The 24,374-nt window shown below is 36.5% G+C and overlaps 1 protein-coding gene across 1 annotated transcript in view; it reads left to right on the top strand.

Annotated features, from left to right (window-relative positions):
- Positions 1 to 24,374, top strand: part of rassf3 (Ras association domain family member 3) — an 85,346-nt gene that overhangs the window by 5,818 nt on the left and 55,154 nt on the right. The window contains exon 2 of the mRNA XM_030150478.1: positions 13,342 to 13,454. Coding sequence (XP_030006338.1) covers positions 13,342 to 13,454 — 113 coding nt within the window. The remainder of the gene's footprint in view (positions 1 to 13,341; positions 13,455 to 24,374) is intronic.

Below are 24,374 nucleotides of genomic sequence, written 5' to 3'. Positions count from 1 at the left end.
TGCTGTTATATTGAAGCATCATCTATAAATTATAACTACACAGTTAATCCAACTGAATTTATAAATGCATCATCAATTTTAGCAAATAGTTCAGATTAAACTATTGGATAATTACTATAGTGATTATTATTATTATTATTATTATTATTATTATTATTATTATTATTATTATATTTCATATTGTACCTGCAGCCAGTAGTAAAATGGAATTTTCCCATCCAGCACACAGAATAGAAATATATGTAATTATAAATGGGTCCAATCAAGCGAAAGTGAACAACAACATGAAAAAGTAAATTTGCATACATCATTTATAAAATGGGCAGATTTTATAGCTTAAGATCTCTATTTCATGGAACTGTTACCTTTTTTAAAATACCACTTGTATAAAAAAAGTTACAGCCAATTTAACTGATTGTACTTTTTGCACCATAGCCATAGCTCGAATTTGACACTAAAAATGATATCTAAAACATTTGAAAATGTATTCAATCTGTTGATTATATGATGATTGTTAAGTTTCAAGCGCTAGATTTTTATAATTTTTGAATATTATTGATATTTATGAGTTTCAACATTTGTGAGTTGCTTAAAAGGCCCTGTCCACGTGTTCCCACAAAAATACCAATTTTTATTGTTCAAGTTACTTATAATTCAGATATTTGAGTGAAACTTTGAGAAAGTAATGATCTTTTGATACATTTTCAGTGATGCATACAATGGAACAGAGTCATCCATGTGTTACTATGGCAGTCTGTCCATGTGTTACCACATTCTCATGTCAATAAAACAGACTCTTTTCAATATTTTAGTCCAAAATTTATTGTCAGCATAGATGAACACAATATCTAAAAGGTTTTGTCCTACTTATATCAATTTCTGTCGAGAACCGCATGTTTTGAATATTTGCATAAAGCTTAAGAAATTGATGTGCATTTCAATTCCACGTTACCGAGCAGTAATTTGACATTTTTCACTTAAAAATTGTATCTCCCCAAATGTTGTTATACATAATGTTGAAGTGCTTATAAATACCTACTCAAATGTATATGATATATGCATATAAGTTACTCTGCTTACATGACAGAGACTGTTGAACACAAAATGTGTCAACGTGTTACCACTTGATCGGACACAAATCTATATCTAAAAATGTCAAATTAAAGGGAGTAACTCTATTATATACAAACAATGTACAGTATTGCAGTTAGTTATTTCATCTGAAACAAGGTCTTTAACTATAACTGATGCAATAAGGAGCTTCTCATTTGTTAAACAACCATCAGTTTGATAGAGAGGATAAAGACTGGACATTAGTCGCATTTCCATTGACCCTCAAATTGCGCAAATATAACTTGCGTATAAAAATTTACCTCATGAAAAAACTTCAATTTTGCCAGAAGTCTAGTTTTTCAATTGCAAGTTTTTGCACTGGCAAGAGGTGGTCTTTCAGGCATAGTGCAACTGATATATCACACAAAACTGCAACTGCACGTGATAAAAAAAATAAACAGATGTTGACGAACATTGCAACAAGCGAAGAAGAAGAGTTTTAAAAGGAACATGGGACAGTGTGGACACTCTAGGAAACTGAATCATTTTTTAATTTAGTACGGGAAAAAGTTATGGACAGATTTTGATGAAATTTTCAGGGTTTGTTGGAAATGGGCCCCCCCGTGGGCCCCCCCACCCCCGATCACCACCAAAATTTAATCATTTCTTCCTTATCCCATTTCCAACAAACCCTGAAAATTTCATCAAAATCTGTCCATAATTTTTTGAGTTATGTTGCACACTAACGGACAGACAAACAGACAGACAGACAAACAAACAAACAAACAAACAAACAAACAAACCCTGGCAAAAACATAACCTCCTTGGCGGAGGTAATAATGAATATATCTGTAAATCAACACAATATTTACGTTTGTTGCCATGTTTATGGAATGACTTCTTGTGTCATCCCGCGATAATAAATAAACAAATCATCGCATTTGCAATTTAATGGAAAAGCCGACATTAAGCACTTCTGTTTTTTCAACATTTAGTAAATATCGGTAAAGTTTTGCGCATATGTCCAATGGAAAAGTGACATGTCTTTCAACGGAAAAAGGTCATGCGGTCTGATGAGTCCAGACTGACCCTGTTTCAGAGTGGGAAGAGAGATAAATGAAGTGATTACCCATCATGCCTAGTGCCTACAGTACAATCCTATGGGGGCAGTGTTATGATCTGGGGTTGATTCAGTTCATCAGGTCTAGGTTCAGTACTGTTATGTGTCCAAAAAATGAAAGACGTAATAGTTGTGACATTGCATAAGCTTATTAAAATGATACCAGGCTGTGTATAATCACAAAAGGATGCAATTTAAAGGTTCATTTTAAGAGGATGTTGTATGATCCTGTGACATTGAGCAGAGAGCTACTGTAAAATGAAAATCCCTTCATTTTCAGTTTTTCTATATATATTTTTCTTTGTAACCAGACAAATAGACTTAAATTGAAATTACAAATAGCAATATTGTCCAATATGAATTTTCTGCCAAATTATGTAGTACCATCTGTGTTGTTTTGAAACAGCAACCATGGTTTTATCACCATTCTCAGTGCAGATTTATATATTTGCACCTTTAAATCAGGTGCAAATAGCTGGTAACACTGGATGATGTTATTTTCCCTGTGCTTGATGTTTATTTTAATACAAAATAAACTGCACAGATACAAGCATGATATGTTTGATTATTGTTTTTATTATTATTTTGTTTCTGTCAGCACTAGACCAGAAACTCCCATGTTAAATGTGAAGAAATTACAGGTTTTGTTCTGTAGTCTGGTGGCTTTGAAGAACATTGAACAACCAGACTAAAAACAACCACAGAAAAAAACATATATCAACAGTATTTTTAATGGACATGTTGTATCCTGATAAATGAAAATGCCTCTGTGTGTGTTTTGGCACTGCTTCATCAAGAAATGAAAAGGAAAATGGAGGATAGCGGTCATGATAACATTTTTCTCTGTATAACAACATATCAAACAAAAAACTACATACGAGTTTTGTTGAGTAGAAAGGAAACTGTATGTGATGGCTGATAGCAGTGGAACTACTGTTAAACTGTGGCTAAAGTTAAATGGATTAACTTAAATTAGAGAATACTGCTTCAGTGAAAAACACAAGCTGAACAGGGAGTTCATCAAGATTTACTGTGATAAGATGAGATTCAATGAGATTCAAGACAGTTAATTAGTTATTCATTAGCACCGTTGAAAGATTTAGTAACTTGGCGGAAACCAGCAAATCAGCATTTAACAAAGTGGATTACCAAGTATTGATTATCACTGTACTATGTATTATGTACTATAGAGGATCAGAGTATTGATTATCACTGTACTATGTATTATGTACTGTAGAGGATCAGAGTATTGATTATCACTGTTTTATGTATTATGTACTGTAGAGGATCAGAGTATTGATTATCACTGTTTTATGTATTATGTACTATAGAGCATCAGAGTATTGATTATCATAGTACTATGTATTATGTGCTATAGAGCATCAGAGTATTGATTATCACTGTACTATGTATTATGTACTATAGAAGATCAGAGTATTGATTATCACTGTTTTATGTATTATGTACTGTATATGATCAGAGTATTGATTATCACTGTACTATGTATTATGTACTATAGAGGATCAGAGTATTGATTATCACTGTACTATGTATTATGTACTATAGAGGATCAGAGTATTGATTATCACTGTACTATGTATTATGTACTATAGAGGATCAGAGTATTGATTATCACTGTACTATGTATTATGTACTATAGAGCATCAGAGTATTGATTATCACTGTACTATGTATTATGTACTATAGAAGATCAGAGTATTGATTATCACTGTTTTATGTATTATGTACTATAGAGCATCAGAGTATTGATTATCATAGTACTATGTATTATGTGCTATAGAGCATCAGAGTATTGATTATCACTGTACTATGTATTATGTACTATAGAAGATCAGAGTATTGATTATCACTGTTTTATGTATTATGTACTATAGAGCATCAGAGTATTGATTATCATAGTACTATGTATTATGTGCTATAGAGCATCAGAGTATTGATTATCACTGTACTATGTATTATGTACTATAGAAGATCAGAGTATTGATTATCACTGTTTTATGTATTATGTACTGTATATGATCAGAGTATTGATTATCACTGTACTATGTATTATGTACTATAGAGGATCAGAGTATTGATTATCACTGTACTATGTATTATGTACTATAGAGGATCAGAGTATTGATTATCACTGTACTATGTATTATGTACTATAGAAGATCAGAGTATTGATTATCACTGTTTTATGTATTATGTACTGTATATGATCAGAGTATTGATTATCACTGTACTATGTATTATGTACTATAGAGGATCAGAGTATTGATTATCACCGTATTATGTATTATGTACAACATAGGATCAGAGTATTGATTATCATAGTACTATGTATTATGTGCTATAGAGCATCAGAGTATTGATTATCACTGTACTATGTATTATGTACTATAGAAGATCAGAGTATTGATTATCACTGTACTATGTATTATGTACTATAGAGGATCAGAGTATTGATTATCACTGTACTATGTATTATGTACTATAGAAGATCAGAGTATTGATTATCACTGTTTTATGTATTATGTACTGTATATGATCAGAGTATTGATTATCACTGTACTATGTATTATGTACTATAGAGGATCAGAGTATTGATTATCACTGTTTAATGTATTATGTACTATAGAGGATCAGAGTATTGATTATCACTGTACTATGTATTATGTACTATAGAAGATCAGAGTATTGATTATCATTGTATTATATATTATGTACTATAGAAGATCAGAGTATTGATTATCGCTGTACTATGTTTTATGTACTATAGAGGATCAGAGAATTGATTATCACTGTATGTATTATGTACGATAGATGATCAGAGTATTGATTATCACTGTATTATACATTATGTACTATAGAGGATCAGAGTATTGATTATTGCTGTACAATAGATTTTCAAAGTTTTAATTTTTACTGTACTATAGATTTTCATAGTATTGATTATTGCTATACTATAGATTTTCATAGTATTGATTAATACTGTACTATAGATTTTCAGAATATTGATTATCACTGCACTGTAGATAATCAGAGCATTGATTATGACTGTACTATAGATGTTCATATTATTGATTATCACTGTACCATTGATGATCAGAGTATTGATTATCGCTGTACTATAGATCATTAGAATATTGCAGAGGACAGAGGCTACACTTAAAACAGTGTGATAAGTACTAGAGCGGACAGTCCACACTCAACAGCACAGTGTGTGTTTGTGTGTGTGTTTGTGTGTGTCAGCTGCCATCTCCTGTTTGTTCAGTCGCTGTGACAGTTTGGTTCCACTAGAGACAAAATACTCTCATCTGTGGGAGCTAATAACACACACACACACACACACTGAGGTCCAGCGCTGGTGAGGGGAGGGACCAGTTTAGACCTGAACAGAGACATCATGGGTGACAGAGGAGAGGGAGAGTTTGGATCTGAACTGAGTTACCTTCGGATATAAATCAACATCTTGAGCCTTAAACACATCACATCGTGTCTGTATGTAGAAGTGGTGAGAGGGAGTGTGAGCAATGGGCTTTGCCAGAACTTTTGGCAAAAGCCTGAGGAGAGTGTCTGGGTTTATTTACCGTTTTCCTAAAGTGATGCGACGCTCTGGTCGACTGGAGGTCAGTCTGCTGTGGAGGAAATCTGGTGAGTTCTTGTGTTCATGTTACAAATGGGAGGATAATTTTGATTTAGAGATAGATCGATTTAATAGATGGTTTGACCGATTAATTGATGCTGATAGGCAAGGCAAGGTTTATTTATATAGCACATTTCAGGTACAAGACAATTCAAAGTGCTTTACATAAAACATTAAAAGCATTACAGCAGGGAAGCAATAAAAAGTATAGGCATGAGAAAGAAAAAACAAAAAACAAAAAACCCCAGATAAATAGATAGAACAGATAAACAGATAAAACAGATAAAAACTTTAAGCATAATAGAAACAGTGCAGATCTGAACTTCGGAATAAAAACCCTATTCAAATGCAGCTGAGAACAGGTGGGTCTTTAACTTGGATTTAAATAAACTAACTTGGATTTAAATAAAGTGAGTGATAGGAAGTTTTACAAACTACTGGCAGAACTCTGCTCTGATTGTAGCTTGTTGTTGACATCAGGCTTTTCAAGTGGAATATCTCTGACTTTTAGGAAATATTTTTACTGATGAAATCACACCTTCAGTGGCATAAATGTAAGACACATTGTTTGAAGTTCAGTTATAGATTTACTTATTGATTCCCTTATTCATGTAGCTATTTAATATTGTGAGTTAGATAGTTATTAAATGGTTTTTTAGTTTAGTTTTAGTTAAATGGTTATTTAGTTTCTGGTAAAGTCAAAATTAGTACATTTACAATAGTTATTTCTTATACTATTTCTGGTACAGACTGATTCATTTGCTTTTTCTTGTTTGAGTTTATCATTGTTATAAATTCACTATTTATTTTGTTAAATCTATATTACTTACTATTTGTTTTATATCACTGGAAAGAAAAGGTTATTCTGTTAACTGTAAACTAAGCTGAACACTGTTCACACAGAAAGAAAGAAAACATAGCCAAGACATTCCTTTACAAGTCTGTTACATCATGTTCTAAACAGAACAACATGTTTAATCAGGTTTGAGTTCCCTGTATGCATCTATTTAATCACTAAAAACCCATTACAATTGACCCCTGACCTCTGGAGATGAATTGAAGTAACAATATTAGAGTTTTAACAATGATGCGTCACAAACTGTACATCGACCATTTGTAGAGCTGTGTGTAGCAGATCAGCTGTTCATGCCAGCCAGATGGTTTGTGTGTCTGTGTGTGGTTCAGCAGGTGACTGTTAAAAGAAGCTGAAGCCTCATAGTCCCTCCGTCTGCACACACAGACCTGATTAGAGACTTGGTGCAAAAAATCTTTCACACTCAGGAGAAAAAACTGTTGAGTCTGAGCACTTTGTGGTTTGTGACCTTTGACCTCTCGGCTGAGATCCCGACAAACACACTGAGATTCAAAATAAGAGCTGCAAAAAAGAAACTCAACCCTGACACAAAATAGTTATTTTGGATAACAACAAAGACGACATAATTAAACATAATTAAGACAATGAATTTGTGAAGAAGACGAATCACGATCACAAAGCAAGACTTGAAAAAGAATATTTGAAAAATAGCTCCCATGATTATTTTTTTTCCTCTATAAAACAATATATCAAACTAGATAAACTGCAGTTTCCAGAGAAACCGCATGTGGTTACTGATATCTGAAAGATTTATTCCAATGCAGTGGAACCGCTCTTGAATTGTGGCTAATTTTACTTGAACTGTCTTAAATTAGAGAGCTTCAGTGGAAAAAAAGAGGTGTAGAAACTGAGAAAATTGAAAAAGGACTTAAAAGAGTTTAAAACAGAAACATCGATGAAGTAAACAATTACAGTAAAGTTGAAATTGCTCAAAGGTGAAACATTATTTAAGTGTTAAATGAAAACTGACAGAGAATCTGAAATGGCTTAAGGCAGAAAACATTATTAAATTGGAAATATGTGATGCCTGGAAATTTTCAGCACAAATTACCCTGGTCTGCAAATTTGTTTTATAAATGATCCACCTCAGAGTTGAATGGTGCCGAATCTTACATATTTGAATTAGAAGAATTGGAAAACCGATAACAAAAGTGCTGGTTAGCTGATGTTTTCAGTGAATATGAAGTGTTTTTACACACACGCACGCACGCACACACACACACACACACACACACACACACACACACACACACACACACACACACACACATATATATATATATATATATATATATATATATATATATATATATATATATATATATATATATATATATATATATATAATGTATATATATTCATTTATAAAATAAATTTAGAAATCCATTCCATTAGAAAGAACCTGTAAAGTGAATGTATTGGAATGTGCAGACAGTGTTTGGAAGTAGATCTGGTAGCTCTGAGACAAACATTCCGTTGGAATAAAACTCACTTTCATTAATTCTCAGAATTTCACATTTTGACCCCAGACTGTATCTTGGAAGCCAACCAGCATTTTTTTTTAACTTAATTTTTCTCTATTACTGACACTGCTTTTATTCTGGAGGCATTTTAAATTGTTGACCAGTGTTAAATTTGATGCAATAGGATTTAAATTCTGTACAACTTACAACAGAAAGCATCCAAAATAATATAATTATTAGATTGTAGTGCTTGTAGATAGTCAGTATTCATATCAGCCATTCTTTATGTATTGTGAGTAAATGGAAGGATTTCAGATGAAAACTTAAATACTATATTATTTTAATTTATTATTTTATTTTATGTAAAATAACCTTTGAGATGTTTCTTTTATAGCCTTACATTAAATCCTTCACTCATTACTTGATAAATTTTTTCAATCACATTAACTCTGTTCCATTTAACTCTAAAACAAATCAAGGACCACTGTTGTTTTTTTCTTTTTTCTTTTATCCTTGTTTATTCATTCAGTTTGCTCTTAGATCAGGAACAGAAAGTCATAATGTTTGAAGTTTCACTCATCAAATCTTTATCTTAAAAACATGTTAAGATTATTCTGTAAAACTCATTAATACTAGTACTGGTCATTTTCATTTGATCAACTCAACTCCTCAGTGAAACATACGAGTCAAAAGTATAAGTGTATGTGTGAGTGTGAGTGTGCATTTTTCTGCCCTCTGCCCAACTGATTGAGTCGTATTGATTGGTGGCGTCTGGGAAAAGCTTTTATCCCTTAAATGAAGGAGACAGAGAGAAAAGAGGCAGCAGAAAAGAAAGTTGATGAAGGATGGAAGGGAATTAAGCATTAATAAGAGACAAATTTAGCCCTTTTATTTGTTTAATGAGGTTTTTAGATAAACAGATAAACAGAACAGTCATCAGCCTGTTATGCAGAGGTTTATGTCATATGGTCATTAAAGAAACGTTCCTAACAAAACATCTAATATCCATCTAGTAGAATCTTTCATCATCATCTATCTACTATTCTAAACTTATAACAGACTCATATTGTTTAACATTATATGTTAATTTACTATATCTTACTATTATTATGTGATCATAGTTATTGTGAAGCATCTTATGTAGATTTTAGTGGCATCTAGTGGTGAAATTGCATATTGCAACCAGCCAAACACCTCTCACCTCACCCTCCTCTTTGATGTAGTTCATATCGTGGCCCTAAAATCACCAAGCAGCTGTAGAAACATGACAGACTTTGTTGAGATAATCCACTCTCTGTGTAGATAAACATCAGAGTCTCAAGTAACGCAAACACTAGAATTCTTATGTTACAGTAATAATACACTAATGAAAACCAAGTTATGAATATTATGTTACATTTATGCATTTCTTCATTGATATTTAAGAATTAAGTTAATCAGATGGATCAAAGTTTACCTGTTAAGCATCATCTCAGTACAAGGTATATTAAATCAATAAATGTAATGAATTCAATGAACTCCTTTGCCTGGAAATGAATGCAGTTCCAAGTGCTTTACAGATGAAAAGGGTGCAATACCCACATTACAGGGCAAATACAATGAACACCTGCATAAACATGGCAAGGTTAGAAATGAAATTAACAAAACAAAGATCAAATAAAAAAATATTTTTAGCTTTTTAATGTGTTTTTAGAGAGTGTTATGGAAAAATGACATGACATAGAAAAGTTTATGTGTAATCATATATAGCAGGAAATAGAAAAGTACAGTGATGTGCAACAAAACCTGGAAAGTGCATATATGTAATGTAGATATTCTTTTCTAAAATGAACGTAGTTGACGTTTTAAGAAAAACAGCATAATAATGTGTAAAATTATGTAACAAAAGTAGATCTGGACCTAGATATAGTTAACAGAATGTTGGGTTTTGTGTTTATTCAACATTACGACCATTTGAATCAAAACATTTTACTTTCCTTGTAAAGTATTTCTAATTTGATAATAATACTAACTTTACCTATATTACTGCTTTATAGATGTTATTATTTTACTTGAAAAGCCCACCCGGGGACGAGAGTTGGTAATTAGTTAAATACTATGTACTCTTTGCACAGAGCATCACATGTCCTACATATTCTCTATGTTTCACTGCGTTGTTTCTAATAAATAAATTAATAAATGAATAACTAGCACGTTGACCCATGGGGATCCACAGGTTCTAGATGTGGTAGTTTTTCTGCTGTGTTTTCATATATGCTGTTCTGCATTTGTCCAGCAGACACCGCCAAAGCGTTCTGGGCATAGCAATATGATTGTAAGGCTATTGTATTCCAAAATTACTAATATCTCCCAAAATACTGGTCCTATCAACTTGCTGTTTTCACTACTGTCTTCCTTAACCAAAAATGCACATGCAAGTCAAACTGAAGCAGTCAGCTCTTTACGGATTTTGTGTGAATCCCCAGACACATGCACACAGAGGCCACTTGGCTTTTGTGATAGAGATATCGCTCCTTTAAACAAGAGTCAGATGATGAAGTAAAAAAAAAAAAGAAAACACATAAGATGCAAGATATGTCATGACATGGTGAAAATCACAAGTCAATGGACACAATAGAAAATGAATAAAGTGAAAGTAATAAAAAAGATAGTGTCACATCACAAAATAACAGCAATAACACAGTAACAAACTGCACTGAACAAGGCAACTAAAAGCAACTAATGGATAAAACAGCATAAAACGAATAATGTGATGTGTCAGGGATTGTGCATCAGTGTTATGAGGCGACACGCAGTTTGGATGTGTGAGTCCATGTGGTTCACATCCTCATGGGTGGCTGGGCTGATGTGAGCTGGGATGTAGAGGCTCTTCTTGTCTTCCTCTGTGGATCAGGTTCATTGTCAGGGGGGATCGAGGGGCGTTCGACTGGATGGAGACGGATCCACTCACTAGTCATAACAAGCCACGTAAGTGAGCACAGAGAAACACAGAGGAGTGGAAGAGAGAAAGACAGATGACTGAGTCAGCACCCCCCCATACCCCCCACCCCCTGTTTGTCCATCACACTCACAGCGGCCTCCATTTGACTGTTAAATCACCCACTCAGCACAACAACACACAGACCCACAGAGACAGGGAAACACAGAGCGTGGTCACTACGCAAATCACCATCTGAAGTCTGCAGCAGAAACAGGCTGTAGAGCAAACCTGGACGAGAGACACCGAAAAGCACTGCAGAGAGAGAGAGAGAGTGTCAGTATGTGTGTAGGATGAGGTGATGTAGCGTAAAGGATTTCAGTGAGGAGTGGAGTTTCTGTGTGAGAGGAAGATGGGAGATGGGAGCCGCCATGTGCAAACTGTCGGATAAAGTCGGGCAGCAGGTGAAAAAGAGGTCACCAGGTAGGATCATGGGAACAAACACACACACGGAGGTTGATGAGGTATTTGTTGACTCATGGTAGTGTTTTATGTTTGTGTGTTGATAGGAAGTGAGCTCTCATCCTTTAAGTTTCAATACTTAATGGTGTTGTTGGAGTCCAGCCAACCTTAAAGCTGTTCTGTCTGTGTGTGTCCAAAAGTAAAAGTTATAAGAATCAGGGCTGGACTTTAAAAGTAGGACAGTATTAGTGACTTCTCTATTTGACTAGTGGATATGTGGAGTAAGAAGTATTTGTTGTTTTGTTGTCATGTTTGTTTTATGTTGTGGTGTTCTTTATAACCACTGTAATTGTTACATATAGACTATATGGACAAAAGTATTGGGAAACATTGAATGTAGGTGTTTTATTACTAACAGGGCTGAACTATAAACTGATAAACGTCTTACTGTAATTATATATTGCAATAAATATCACCACAATAAATGTTTTTTTTTTTTTAATCTTTAGGGTTAATTTTGTTAACACTGTCATCTGAAATGCTTACAAAATTCTGCAGTTTTTACTTAATGCATTAGGTTTATAATTTTTTTCTTAATGATCTACCTCTAAGTTACTGAAATATTTGTCACATATTAACCATAAATAATAATTTTTAACCACAAGTAACTGTCTGGACTCAGGAAGAAAAATCAAACTTTTAACTTAAAAGAAATATTGACAGCAACTGAGATAAACATTTTTTATCATGATAATATTCTACATCAACTGGAATGTGAAGTCATACATGCTGTAGGTGAGATATGTCCCAATATTTGGGTCTGTATAAAGTATTTTATTACTGCCGTGCATTACAGAACAGATAAACAGCCTTTTTGTGTTTATTTTGACTCAAAACCCAAAGATACTTACTTTACCACAATATAAAACATGCATTTTTTGTCATATATCACACACCACCGATCAGTTTTTAACATAGCCAAGTATTAGTTGATGCACCAGGGTTTTTTACTTTTTAGTCCTGCAGAAATCATGAAAAAAGTAGTTTGGGTCAGTACTAAACTAAAATGTTTCTTTTAAAGACATCCTGTTGATGTAGAAAAAAACCCAATATTTACCAATACCAACAATATTATGTCCTGCAACTTATCGATATTATAAAAGCCAAGTGGCCTCTGTGTATGTGTGTGTGTGTCTCAGGAATCACACAAAACCCAGAAAGAGCTGACTGCTGGAGTTTGGCATACTTATGTATTTTTGGTCAAGGAAGACAGTAGTGAAAACGACAAGTTAATAGGACCAGCATTTTGGGAAATATTAGTAATTTTGGAATACAGTAGCCTTACAGTCACGTTGCAATGCCCAGAACGCTTTGGCGGTGACTGCTGGACAAATGCGGTACAGCATACATGAATACACAACAGCATAAAAACTACCACATGTAGAACCTGTGGATCCCCACGGGTCAACACACTAGTATGAAATATAAATCACAAATAATACCAATATTATCATCCTGAATGACTTTACAAAAGTGTATGTCAAAGGCTTGTTTTTCTCCTTTCTCTCAGTCCTTATTTGTGTGTCCCGCTCAGCCAACATTTGCATGTTGTCATTTTACATTCATAAGAATGAACTCCAACAGACAGACTCGCATATCAAACCTTTATTTGCATGTACGTTATGGACATGTGTCTCACCAGCAATGTGTGTTTTATTTTACATTCACAGACAAATCTTAACCGCTTTTTCCCTGCATTATCTTCATTTGAGCAATAAATAATTGATTTCTTTCCAGGTTGTAAATATGCATGTCACACCGCTTGTCGAGACAGAGTGTCACTGGACTGTCATCCTGCAGCTTCACCCATCAGCCCAGACCACATAAACAACAACAACACACAGCAACATGTGAGTACGCACTGCATTGCACTGTGTGTGTGTGTGTGTGTGAGAGAGAGAGAGAGAGGGAGAGAGAGAGAGAGAGAGAGAGAGAGAGAGAGACTAGGCTATAAAAGCTGCATGAGGTGGAAATAAGGGGAAAGAAACATCAGAATCTGAACACAGACCTTCCTCTGTCCAAAACAGAAGACTGAATATATATATATATATATATATATATATATATATATATATATATATATATATATATATATATATATATATATACATATATATATATATATATATATATATATATATATATGATATGATGCAGTTTGATGTTTCTGTGGAGAGGAAGAATCTGAATGTCTTGTTCATGGGAGCTGCCATGTTGCTTCTCTGTCAAGCCACAAAGTAGAGAATTATGTTTTCATTAGTTTGGAATGAACTGTTTATCTACAGAAGACCGTGTCGCTTTCCATGTTGACCTGCCATGTTTCCACAACAGACTTCCTCTTTTAATTTTTTCTGTTTCATAGCAGGTTAAGGTACATTACCATCACCTACTATGGACCAGAATTACTGCCTAAAAACATTAATGGACAAACAAACCAAACAGGGACTCTGTATTTTCTTTGGTCCCTATCCAAGGTCTAGATATTAAGTCTAAATATAAAAAGCAGATAGTCTAATATGATTTTGATTATGTATTTACTCTATATTGTTATACTTTAGTGTTGCAGTGTAGTGTTTTGATCTAATAGTATTGTGGTTTTATCAAGGCTTTCACTGCAAATTTTTGTTTGATGAATATATTAAGGATTAAACTATTCTACATAATAGTTTGCATATGGAATGTTCATTCAGTAACAAATGGGGTTAAAAAATCCATTTAAGATCCTCAAGAGTTGAAACAGAAGTCAGTGTTTCCTGATTTAACAAACTGTTAATAATCTCAGATGTCTTGCGAGTATCTTGTCTGTTGTGTTTTGGTCCAACATATGTTCCCTCGAGGTCAGTATCTTACTTAAAGTGGAAGCTGATTGATTTAATGTTTATGTTTAGTCTTGGTGTGTTAGATTAAAACTGGTTCAGGATTATTGTAAATACAGTTTGGGCAAATCTACATAATTTGTTGTAGTACCGTGTGTCACTACTAGGGGGCAATATAGTCAAAGATTTTAGCTGTAGTTCTCTTGCACAGTAAAGAGCAGATAGTAGTTTGTAGTTTCTTGGCAAAGTTGATCTAAAAGAATCAAGAAAGAATGGAAAAGCAAAACACAGCATGACATCTATGATACATATGAAACACAATAGGAGGTAAAAGTACAAATGGCTCCAATATCTGTGAATGAATGTAATGATTATAAGTGAAACCATGGCACAAATGTTTTTACATAGTATGCTGATAACATTTGTGTACACACCCTTAATGCATCACTCACCAAGAATGGTTTGTATGTGTGTGTAATGCCTAGAAGACAGCTGGGTGTGCAGCAGATCACATTCATGAATGAGTGTTTGTGCAGACCACATGAGGTTGTGCATGCATGTTACTCAACTGTTACTGTGGCTGGATATGTGTCGAACAGTGTGTTTGCATCAGAGGACAACATTGCGTCTTAGGATGAAATGATGATGAAGTGACTGTTGGTCCCGTTCACAGTGTCTGTTTAAAGGTCCTTCATGACAGGACAGGGAACAATCTATTAGATCCATCTGTGAAAAAATGTATTTAGCTTTTCTTTTTTTTTTTTTCTTGTTGATAATATTCAACAGTCTCAAAAGTGGCTGTTTTCTTATATATATATATATATATATATATATATATATATATATATATATATATATATATATATATATATATAGCATAAATGTTTCCCTATTGCCTTTGGTTTCCTCAGGAGGAACATTTCCCTGCCCTTTTGAGAGGATTTATTTAGTTTTTTGCGGCGTCTTCCATTTAATCTTTCATATGTAATTTGTCACTATTATCATATTATCCTCTGTATGTTGAATTTTTAATTGAAATCAGGTGTTTTCCATATTTTATTTACTGGCGATTCCCACATTCATTAAAGCTCAGAGTAAATTCAAAGGTTATTATATGGAAACACAGAAAACTGAAGAAAAAGTGACTTTTTCAGCAAAACACATCATTAACATAAAAACAACCTTCTACAGTCACTGTCATTTGTCAGACTATATGGATTTTACTGGTGAATGAAGGTGTTTCCATGTTTACTATGGTGTCTGAACATTCAAAAGAGACACATCTGATCCTGCTGAAAAACTGGATTATTTACATGTATTGACAGGATTAGTGGTCCAAAAGTTATTAAACATTTGAGATCAGTCGATGCTGTCAGTTGCCAGCAGGACTTTAGGTCCAGCATCACAATCAAGGTTTTACATTTTACTGTATAGTTGTATCTGTGTTTCATATCCTTTGTTAAAGCATTTCCTCTGTCTGGAAAGCTACATCCTTGCTCCTCATCAAGCTGACATTTCCCCCAGTGTTTCCATGTCATGTATAGCACTCGTTTTAATGGTTCCAGTGCCATCTGGGTTTGGCTCTGCTGCTTGTCAACACTAGTGTGGTTTCTTCAACAAGCATGTGGAGGATTAGCTCAGCACAATTGAAACCAGTGCTGAGCACACACAGTCTAATAACGCTGAGGTGTGCTGAGTATAGCGCTGCAGTTTTTCAGTCTGTCAGTTATTTCATAAAAATACAGCACTGGTGTGTTTGCAGCTGGATTCAGAGTGTGTGAGCTGATGAGTGTTAGTGTGTGGTGTCGGCTGCAGGACATGTGGGTTGGAGGTTGTCAAACCCTCCTCCCCTCCTCATCGAGTACAGCATTTTCTACAGTTTTTGTAAAAAAAGCAGAAGTTCTTGGAAAATGTCTGAAACATACAGGAGGAAAAGATGATGTCTTAATGTGTGTAATGAAAAGTTACCAGCATGTATTAGAAAGCACTGACCTCAGCTTCAGAAAAAGGTCTTAAGAGGTACTTTATTCCATCTGCTCTATTTCTTGATACCTGGTCTTTTGGGGTTTTTTCCCCTCTTTTTTCACTTTCTTTTTACAGAACTGTATGAACTACAAACATACAACACAACTGGTTGTCTGGAATTCATGCAGTGCAGCGTTGTGTAATAAATAGTTCCATTTAGGCCGTGTCACTTATTATGTAAATATTTCATTTTTTCCAGTTTTCCTTGAAAGGTTCCTCTTTGGTTCTCAGCATGTAGGTCAACTTCTCCACAGCAAAAATATCTCTAACAGTTTCCACTTACTGATTGGACTGTAGAGTGATCACATTAAGCCTCGTCATAGCTCTTTTACTTGCTGCAAGAAAAATTGATGTTCCCAAGATACACCACTGAGCAAGTACGTGGAATTTCATAGCCCAGGATATAGTTGTAGTTTTACTGGTATGAATGTAAAATGTTTACATGTACTTTAACTTGCACTTTAATGTACCATCAGAAAGGTCTTAAAAGGTTTTAGACTTTTACACTTTGAACTTGCAGAAACAGTAAACAGTGTATTATACTTACAGGGTGGGGAAGCAAAATTTACAATGAACATTTAGTTGTTTTTTCTCAGCAGGCACTACGTCAATTGTTTTGAAACCAAACATATATTGATGTCATAATCATACCTAACACTATTATCCATACCTTTTCAGAAACTTTTGCCCATATGAGTAATCAGGAAAGCAAACGTCAAAGAGTGTGTGATTTGCTGAATGCACTCGTCACACCAAAGGAGATTTCAAAAATAGTTGGAGTGTCCATAAAGACTGTTTATAATGTAAAGAAGAGAATGACTATGAGCAAAACTATTACGAGAAAGTCTGGAAGATACTATTAAAGAAGAATGGGAGAAGTTGTCACCCGAATATTTGAGGAACACTTGCGCAAGTTTCAGGAAGCGTGTGAAGGCAGTTATTGAGAAAGAAGGAGGACACAGAATAAAAACATTTTCTATTATGTAAATTTTCTTGTGGCAAATAAATTCTCATGACTTTCAATAAACTAATTGGTCATACACTGTCTTTCAATCCCTGCCCTCAAAATATTGTAAATTTGGCTTCCCCACCCTGTATTAGGTAAAAAAAAATGCAGAAACTGAACAAATGTTAAAACTCATTAATACTTGTTCATACGTTCATAAGACTCATTATGCAGATGTGTAAACCAGTGCCAGGTTTTGATTTTCTGATAAAATGCCAATAAAGCAGGTAAGATGCACATCTGGAGCGGCTAAAAAAGACAAAAATGTATTTTCAACCTGCCTTTTCCATTATTTAACAAACTGTCTTCTCTCCTTATGACAAAAATGTTGAAACGTGAATGAGCGGCTGCGTCTCTACACAGCTCTTACATAGTCTTACGTAGTTTCTGTCTGTCTGTGGTTTGTGGTGCAAAAGCTTCCAGAAACTGAATGTCAAAGATAATATGAAGCCATAAGACAGTCATAAGCTCCCATGTGTTTCTGTAGAACTGGTGGAAAAGAGTTGCTTTGTGTCTTTGTCTGTGTAAAGGTCACTTCTGGTGCTTGGGTTTGCAGGGAATAAGACATTTTTCTTGATGTTTTGAAGGTTAGGTAAGGCCTTTTGTCAGTACATCGTGTTTCATAATATTGCAGTGGGTTGTTAGTTTTTACGTCTCACTTGGGAGATGCGTGCAAATGTTTAAAGCTTTAAATACTGTGATTATCCAGCAGTGCTCCCTTTTGCAATGTGTGAATACCTGTTGGCACTGACAGATTTCCACACACCTGTGTCAGTTGTCACAGTGACAGGGATCCCACAGGGAAACCAGCCAAACATCAGTGGATTTACTCTGCCGACATGTAAAACGAGTGCAGGGAAGCATGCTGTGAGTGTCACTGTGTTTATGTTGGCACTGAGACTAAGAAGGTTGGTATTAGAAAGTATAAAACCACTTACTGAATTATCTGTACTTCATCTCATGACCACCCCGTGAGTAATAATCTGTGCTGAATTCAACCAAATGTATTAAATCCCATATATGATCAGCTGGGTTATGGGTTAAATGAGTTATAGTGCTATTTTTGTGGAATAATTTCTCTGAATTGCCTTTAATTAAGGTCAAAATAGCTGCGACATCCAAACTTGAGACGGAAAAGAAATAAAATTACGAGTTTGACGTCAGTTAAACTTTGTTAGTGTCGTGCAGAGACAGAATGATAAATGACTAACACAATCTGCAGTCAATCCAATCAACTGGCCTAAATCTTTTAACGCAAATGCAAGAACTCACAGTGAACTCTTTTTCTTAAGTGTCTGATCACCAACAGACAATACTCTACTAAGATAAATCACTGAAACTGCACTCAGACCATTTAACCCCATCCAAAGTTAAGATACAACACAGGAGATAAAAGTTTATTGACAGTTGCAACAGAGGACACACATTCAAATCGTTTACACACTATAATGAGTAGTCATAGATGTGTGCAGGCGATGGAGCAGGTTATCTGTCTTTGGATGGAGGATGATAGTCCCAAAGTGTAAAATAATGAGCAATAAAAAATAGTTGAGAAGCCATTACTGTTGTAATATTGCACAGAATGGCTTTTCATTTCTTCATTCTTCTTGTCTGAAAGTCTACTGACTTTTTGTATTTTAGCACATTTTTTTTTATATTTGTCTACTGGCTGTATTGTTGGTGAAATATGTGTCACGATCTATGCTTTTTGTTACTTACAAAAACCAATTCCACCTATGCGTAAAGTCTATCATGCAGTAGGTGTTTCACAATCATTTCCACTAAAGATACATTGAGCACAAATACTATACAAAGGCGTTAAGGCACATTACATGATAATACAGCAGCTCCACCAAAACAGTGAAAGGAATGGGCTCAGCCATAGTGGGAACTGGACAGTATGTCCACACTTGTAGAAAACTCTTCTTATCATACCCTCTGGTGTCCGTCTGTGTGTCTGTCTGTCGATTAGTGTCTTCACCAATTCATCCAGTACCCTTCATGTTTGGTATTAAGGTGCGACTTGTGAATGAGTGGATGAGTTTGTGATGAGTGATGAGTTAAAATTGTGTACTTCTCTGGTGCCTTAATATGTAAAATACTTATGGATTATAAAGTGAATTGACTTGGATGTAAAATAATTAAGGAAAACAGTTTAATTTTGGCTTGTGTTATATATTTTTTTATATAGTTGGTATTGGCATTGATATTGGTATTGGTTGGTAATTCCAGGATTAGAAATACTGTTGGATAAACATAAAAATTACAAGCCTTTGATTCCGCTGATTCTTTTTTTCTGTGAGGAAAATGTCTTTAATGTCTGATTTTTGCTCTGTGCATGTATGCAACTAAAATAAATGTATTATTCATTATTAAATTGTAAAATTATGAAGCCAAAATATTTTTCAGTAGAAACATAGCAGTTTCAGTTTTCATATCCTCTTGGTATAATACATTTAGCAAATGTAACTGAATATAATCCCACTATGAATTGAGATCAAGTTTGGAGTGTGTTTCTGCAATACCTGTTTAAAGACCAGTCTTATATAAGGGTATTTTGGAGCCTCAGTTTACTCTTTGTAGACCAAGTATGTAATTTTATAGGAATAAAATGTCTAACTTAATTGTTTTGTATATTTCCTTAATGGGTTATGTGTGGTTGAAGTTTTGATACACATTTCATGGACTGCTTAACTGTTCTGGGTTTCTTGTTAGTTATGGTTAACTATTTTGTTTGTCTGGTGTTTAGTGGTTTGTATTATTTCAATATGTGTTATTACATATATCAAGCAACCACATTATATCACCATAGTCATCACTATTGTTTTATCACCTAGCCAAAGCCACATTAGAAGTTTCAGTATATTCACCTGAAAATGTGAAGTTCTCTTAATACATTCATGCTGGCAAAGCTGATACAACATTATATTTAGTTTCTGCTCTCACTTGACCTTTCCATGCTCATTACTTTGAGGAGATAATGGAGAAAATGTATGTTTCGAGTTTCATTGGCATGTTGAGTCAAACTAGCCCAAACAATGATAACACTGTATTATCCTGTTGTCAGTGCAATGATGAGACATTCATGTTCTGTTGGTCCATTTCTACATGGCCAATTTGACATAATTTCTAAATAAAACTAAGCTATATTCTCCAGTTTATCAACAGGACAGATAAGATAACCGCTGTAGTGAAGGGTCTTTACACTCTTTGTAAGTCCTGTTCTCAGAGTCTTTAATACGACAGTCATGTCAAGTACAGATAAATGATCTCCCACTCTGACCAACTGGTGTTAATGAGTTGTCATTAGAGCCAAAGAGAAAACACATGAACATTCCTCTCCATCCGGACTCCCTATTTATTTTCCCTCCCTGTGCTTTCTTTGTTTTCTATGTGCTCTCTCCACCCGTGTTTGTCTTTCCCAGCAGACAGGAAGTGGACCAGTTAAACCCAGTTTCTCTCTGTCAGTCATTTACAGCTTCTCTGTCCAGCGAAGCCACTCAGAACAGGATGAACTGTTCTGTGCTGAAGGAGTCAGGGATTATTATGTTCTCTTTACTAATGTCAGAAATGCATCATTTTCTTCTCTTTCTTCATCTTCTGTGCAAGTCAGTTGAAGGAGCATATTGGTGTTTCCATGCACTTGAGTAAATGTGTGTTTACAGCCCATTTTTGCTTTTTTTTTTTTTTGACTTTGCAGGAGCTCATTGGTTTTAATTACTATCTATCTACAACTATGATGTTCTTAATAAAACACTTGTACTTATAATGGTACTCGTACTTGTACTCGTCATCTTCTGCTTATCTGGGTCCGGGTCGTGGGGGCAGCAGCCTTGGCAGAGAAGCCCACACAGCCCTCTCCTCAGCCACTTCCACCAGCTCTTCCGGGGGAATCCCGAGGCATTCCCAGGCCAGCTGAGAGATATAATCCCTCCAGCATTTCCTGAGTCGGCCCAGAGCCCCCCCCTCTGGTTGGACACACCCGAAACACTTCCCCAGGGAGGTGTTCAGGAGGCATCCTCACTAGATGCCCGAACCACCTCAACTGGCTCCTCTTGATGTGGAGTCCATCCTGGATGGATGAGCTCCTCACCCTATCTCTAAGGCTGAGCCCATCCACCCTGAGCAGGAAGCTCATTTTGGCCACTTGTTACTCATGACCTCATTCTTTCGGTGATTACCCAGAGCTCATGACCGTAGGTGAGGGTTGGAATGTTGATTAACCGGTAGTTGGAATCCTGTCGATCTCCTGCTCCATCCTATCCTCACTTGTGAACTCGATCCTGAGATACTTAAACTCCTCCACCTGAAGCATGACTTCCCCCCTGACCTGGAGAGGGCACTCCACCCTTTTCCAGCTGAGGACCATGGCCTCAGACTTCGAAGTGCTGACCTTCATCCCAGCCACTTCACACTTGGCTGCGAACTGCCCCAGTGAGAGCTGGAGGTTGCTGCTCGATGAAGCTAAGAGGACCACAACATCTGGAAAAAGCAGAGAAGAGATCCTCCCACCACCAAAGTCGAACCCCTCTACCACCTGGTTGTGCCTTGAAATTCTGTCCATAAAAGTTATGAACAGAACTGGTGACAAAGGGCACCCCTGGCAGAGTTCAACCCTCACCGGGAACAAGTCCACCTTACTACCAGCTATGTGGACCAGACTCGCTCTCCTTCCTTCCTACTTCGGTACAGGGACTGAATGGCCATGAACAAGGGACCATCCAACCCGTACTCCCAGAGCACCCCCCACAGGATACCCCTGGGAATGTGGTCATAAGCCTTCTCCAAATTAACAAAACACATGTGGACTGGATGGGCAAACTCCCATGCTCCCTCCAGCACCCTAACAAGAGTAAAGAGCTGGTCCACGGTTCCACACCCAGGACAAAAAAACGCTTGCTCCTCCTAGATCCGAGGTTCAACTATCGACAGTACCCTCACTCGGGAGGCTGAGAAGTTTAATCCCCCTATAGTTGGAACACACCCTCTGGTCCCCCGTCTTAAAGATTTCAGACCACCATCCCGGTTTGCCACATCAAAGGCACTGCCCTCATCCACGCAATGTTGCAGAGACCTGTAAACCAAGAGAGCCCTACAACATCCAGCCCCTTGAGATCTCATCAACCCCCAGGACTCCTCCAGAGTAGTTTCACTACCTTGGCGACTTCTGCCCTGGAGACTGGTCCACCTGTCTCCTGGTCTCTTAGCTCTACTTCCTCCAAGAAACATATGTTGGTGGGATTGAGGAGCTCCTCAAAGTATTCCTTCCATCGCCTGACTATATCCTCAGTTGACGTCAGCAGCTCCCCGTCCCCACTGTGCACAGTGTGGATAAGTTGCCACCTTCCCCCCGAATCTCTTGGGAGCCAGTCGATAGTCCTCCTCCATGTCATCACCCAACTCCTCCCACTCCTGAGTCTTTGCCTCAGTGACTCCTATGGCTGTGCAATGCTTGGTCTGCCGGTGCCAGTTGGCTGCCTCTGGAAACCCACAGGTCACCCATGCCCTGTACAGCTCCCCTCACATCTGGCGTCCACCAGTGGGTTCAGGGTTTACTGCCCCAACTGGCCCCCACTACCTTATGGCCACAGCTTGCCACAGCAATGGCCTCTGCCTTGACAATGGTAGAGAGGAACAGAGTCCATTCGGACTCAATGTTCCCCTCCACCCTCAGGAAGAGGTTGAGGCTCTGCTGGAGGTGAGTTGAAGATCATCCTGACAAGTTCTGCCACCAGGAATTCCCAGCAGACCCACACTACTCATTTGGGTCTACCGGGTCTGTGGTGTCTTCCCCTGCCACCTGATCCAACTCACAACCAGGTAGTGGTAGGTTGACAGCTCTGCACCTCTCTTCACCAAGTGTCCAGAGCATACAGCTGCGGGTCTGATGAAACAACTACAAAGTCAATCAATGATCGGTGACCTAGGATGTCATGGTGCCAAGTGCACCGTTGGACATCCTTATTTTCAAACATAGTGTTAGTTATGGACAAACTGCAACTTGCACAGAAGTCTGACAACTGTACACCACTTGGGTTCAGATTGGGCAGGCCATTCCTCTCCGCCCTCCAGGCCACTCTGTCATTGCCCACATGGACATTGAAGTCCCCCAGTAAGACAATGGCACCCCTTTTGGGGCACTTTCCAGCACCCATCCCAAGGACTCCAAAAAGGGTGGGTAGTCTGGACTGTTGTTCAGTGCATAAGCCCTGTCAACAGTCAGTACCCATTCCCCGACCCGAAAGTGCAGGGAAGCAACCCTTTTGTCCACTGGGGTAAACTCCAATATGCAGGCAGAGAGCCTGGGGACTATCAAAAGCCCACCCCTACTCTCCATCTTTCCTCCAGGGCAACTCCAGCAAAAGAGAGAATCCAACCCCTCTCTAGGACTTGGGTTCCAGACCCGACACTATGTGTTGAGGGGAGGTAACACTCAACCTCTTCAACAAGCTCCTGCTCCTTCCCCGCCAGAGTTTCCATAATCGAGGATTGGTCTGCCAAGGACCCCACTTTGGTCTGCTGTCCAATCCACAAAGCACCAGACCCTAATAAAACACATTCAATCAAATACTTTTTGAAAGTAAAATAAAATCAAGAAATAGGATCTAAAAACTATAGTGACCATAGAAAAGAGAACTTAAATTATCTTCAATTTTGATATTTAACCTAAAGAAAAGTTGGCTTAATTTATCAGACTTGAAACTAGACCTAGAACTATTTTTGTGGTGATCGTCACATGACTTTTTTTATACATTTAACCTTTCCAGCATGATTTATCACCATTTATTATAATGCTATCCTTTAAATGTTAAATTTTTAAGCAAAAAAATCATATATTTTCCTACGTTTAATTTACTGATCATCTTCATGTTCATCAAAACAGAGAAAACAGAAGAAAAAGTGACTTTTAAAGCAAACTATAT

Source organism: Sphaeramia orbicularis, chromosome 12, assembly GCF_902148855.1.
Source record: "Sphaeramia orbicularis chromosome 12, fSphaOr1.1, whole genome shotgun sequence".
NCBI classification, from domain to species: Eukaryota; Metazoa; Chordata; class Actinopteri; order Kurtiformes; family Apogonidae; genus Sphaeramia; species Sphaeramia orbicularis.
The sequence above is the reverse complement of the archived record's forward strand: the minus strand, read 5'-3'. Positions and strand labels throughout refer to the sequence as shown.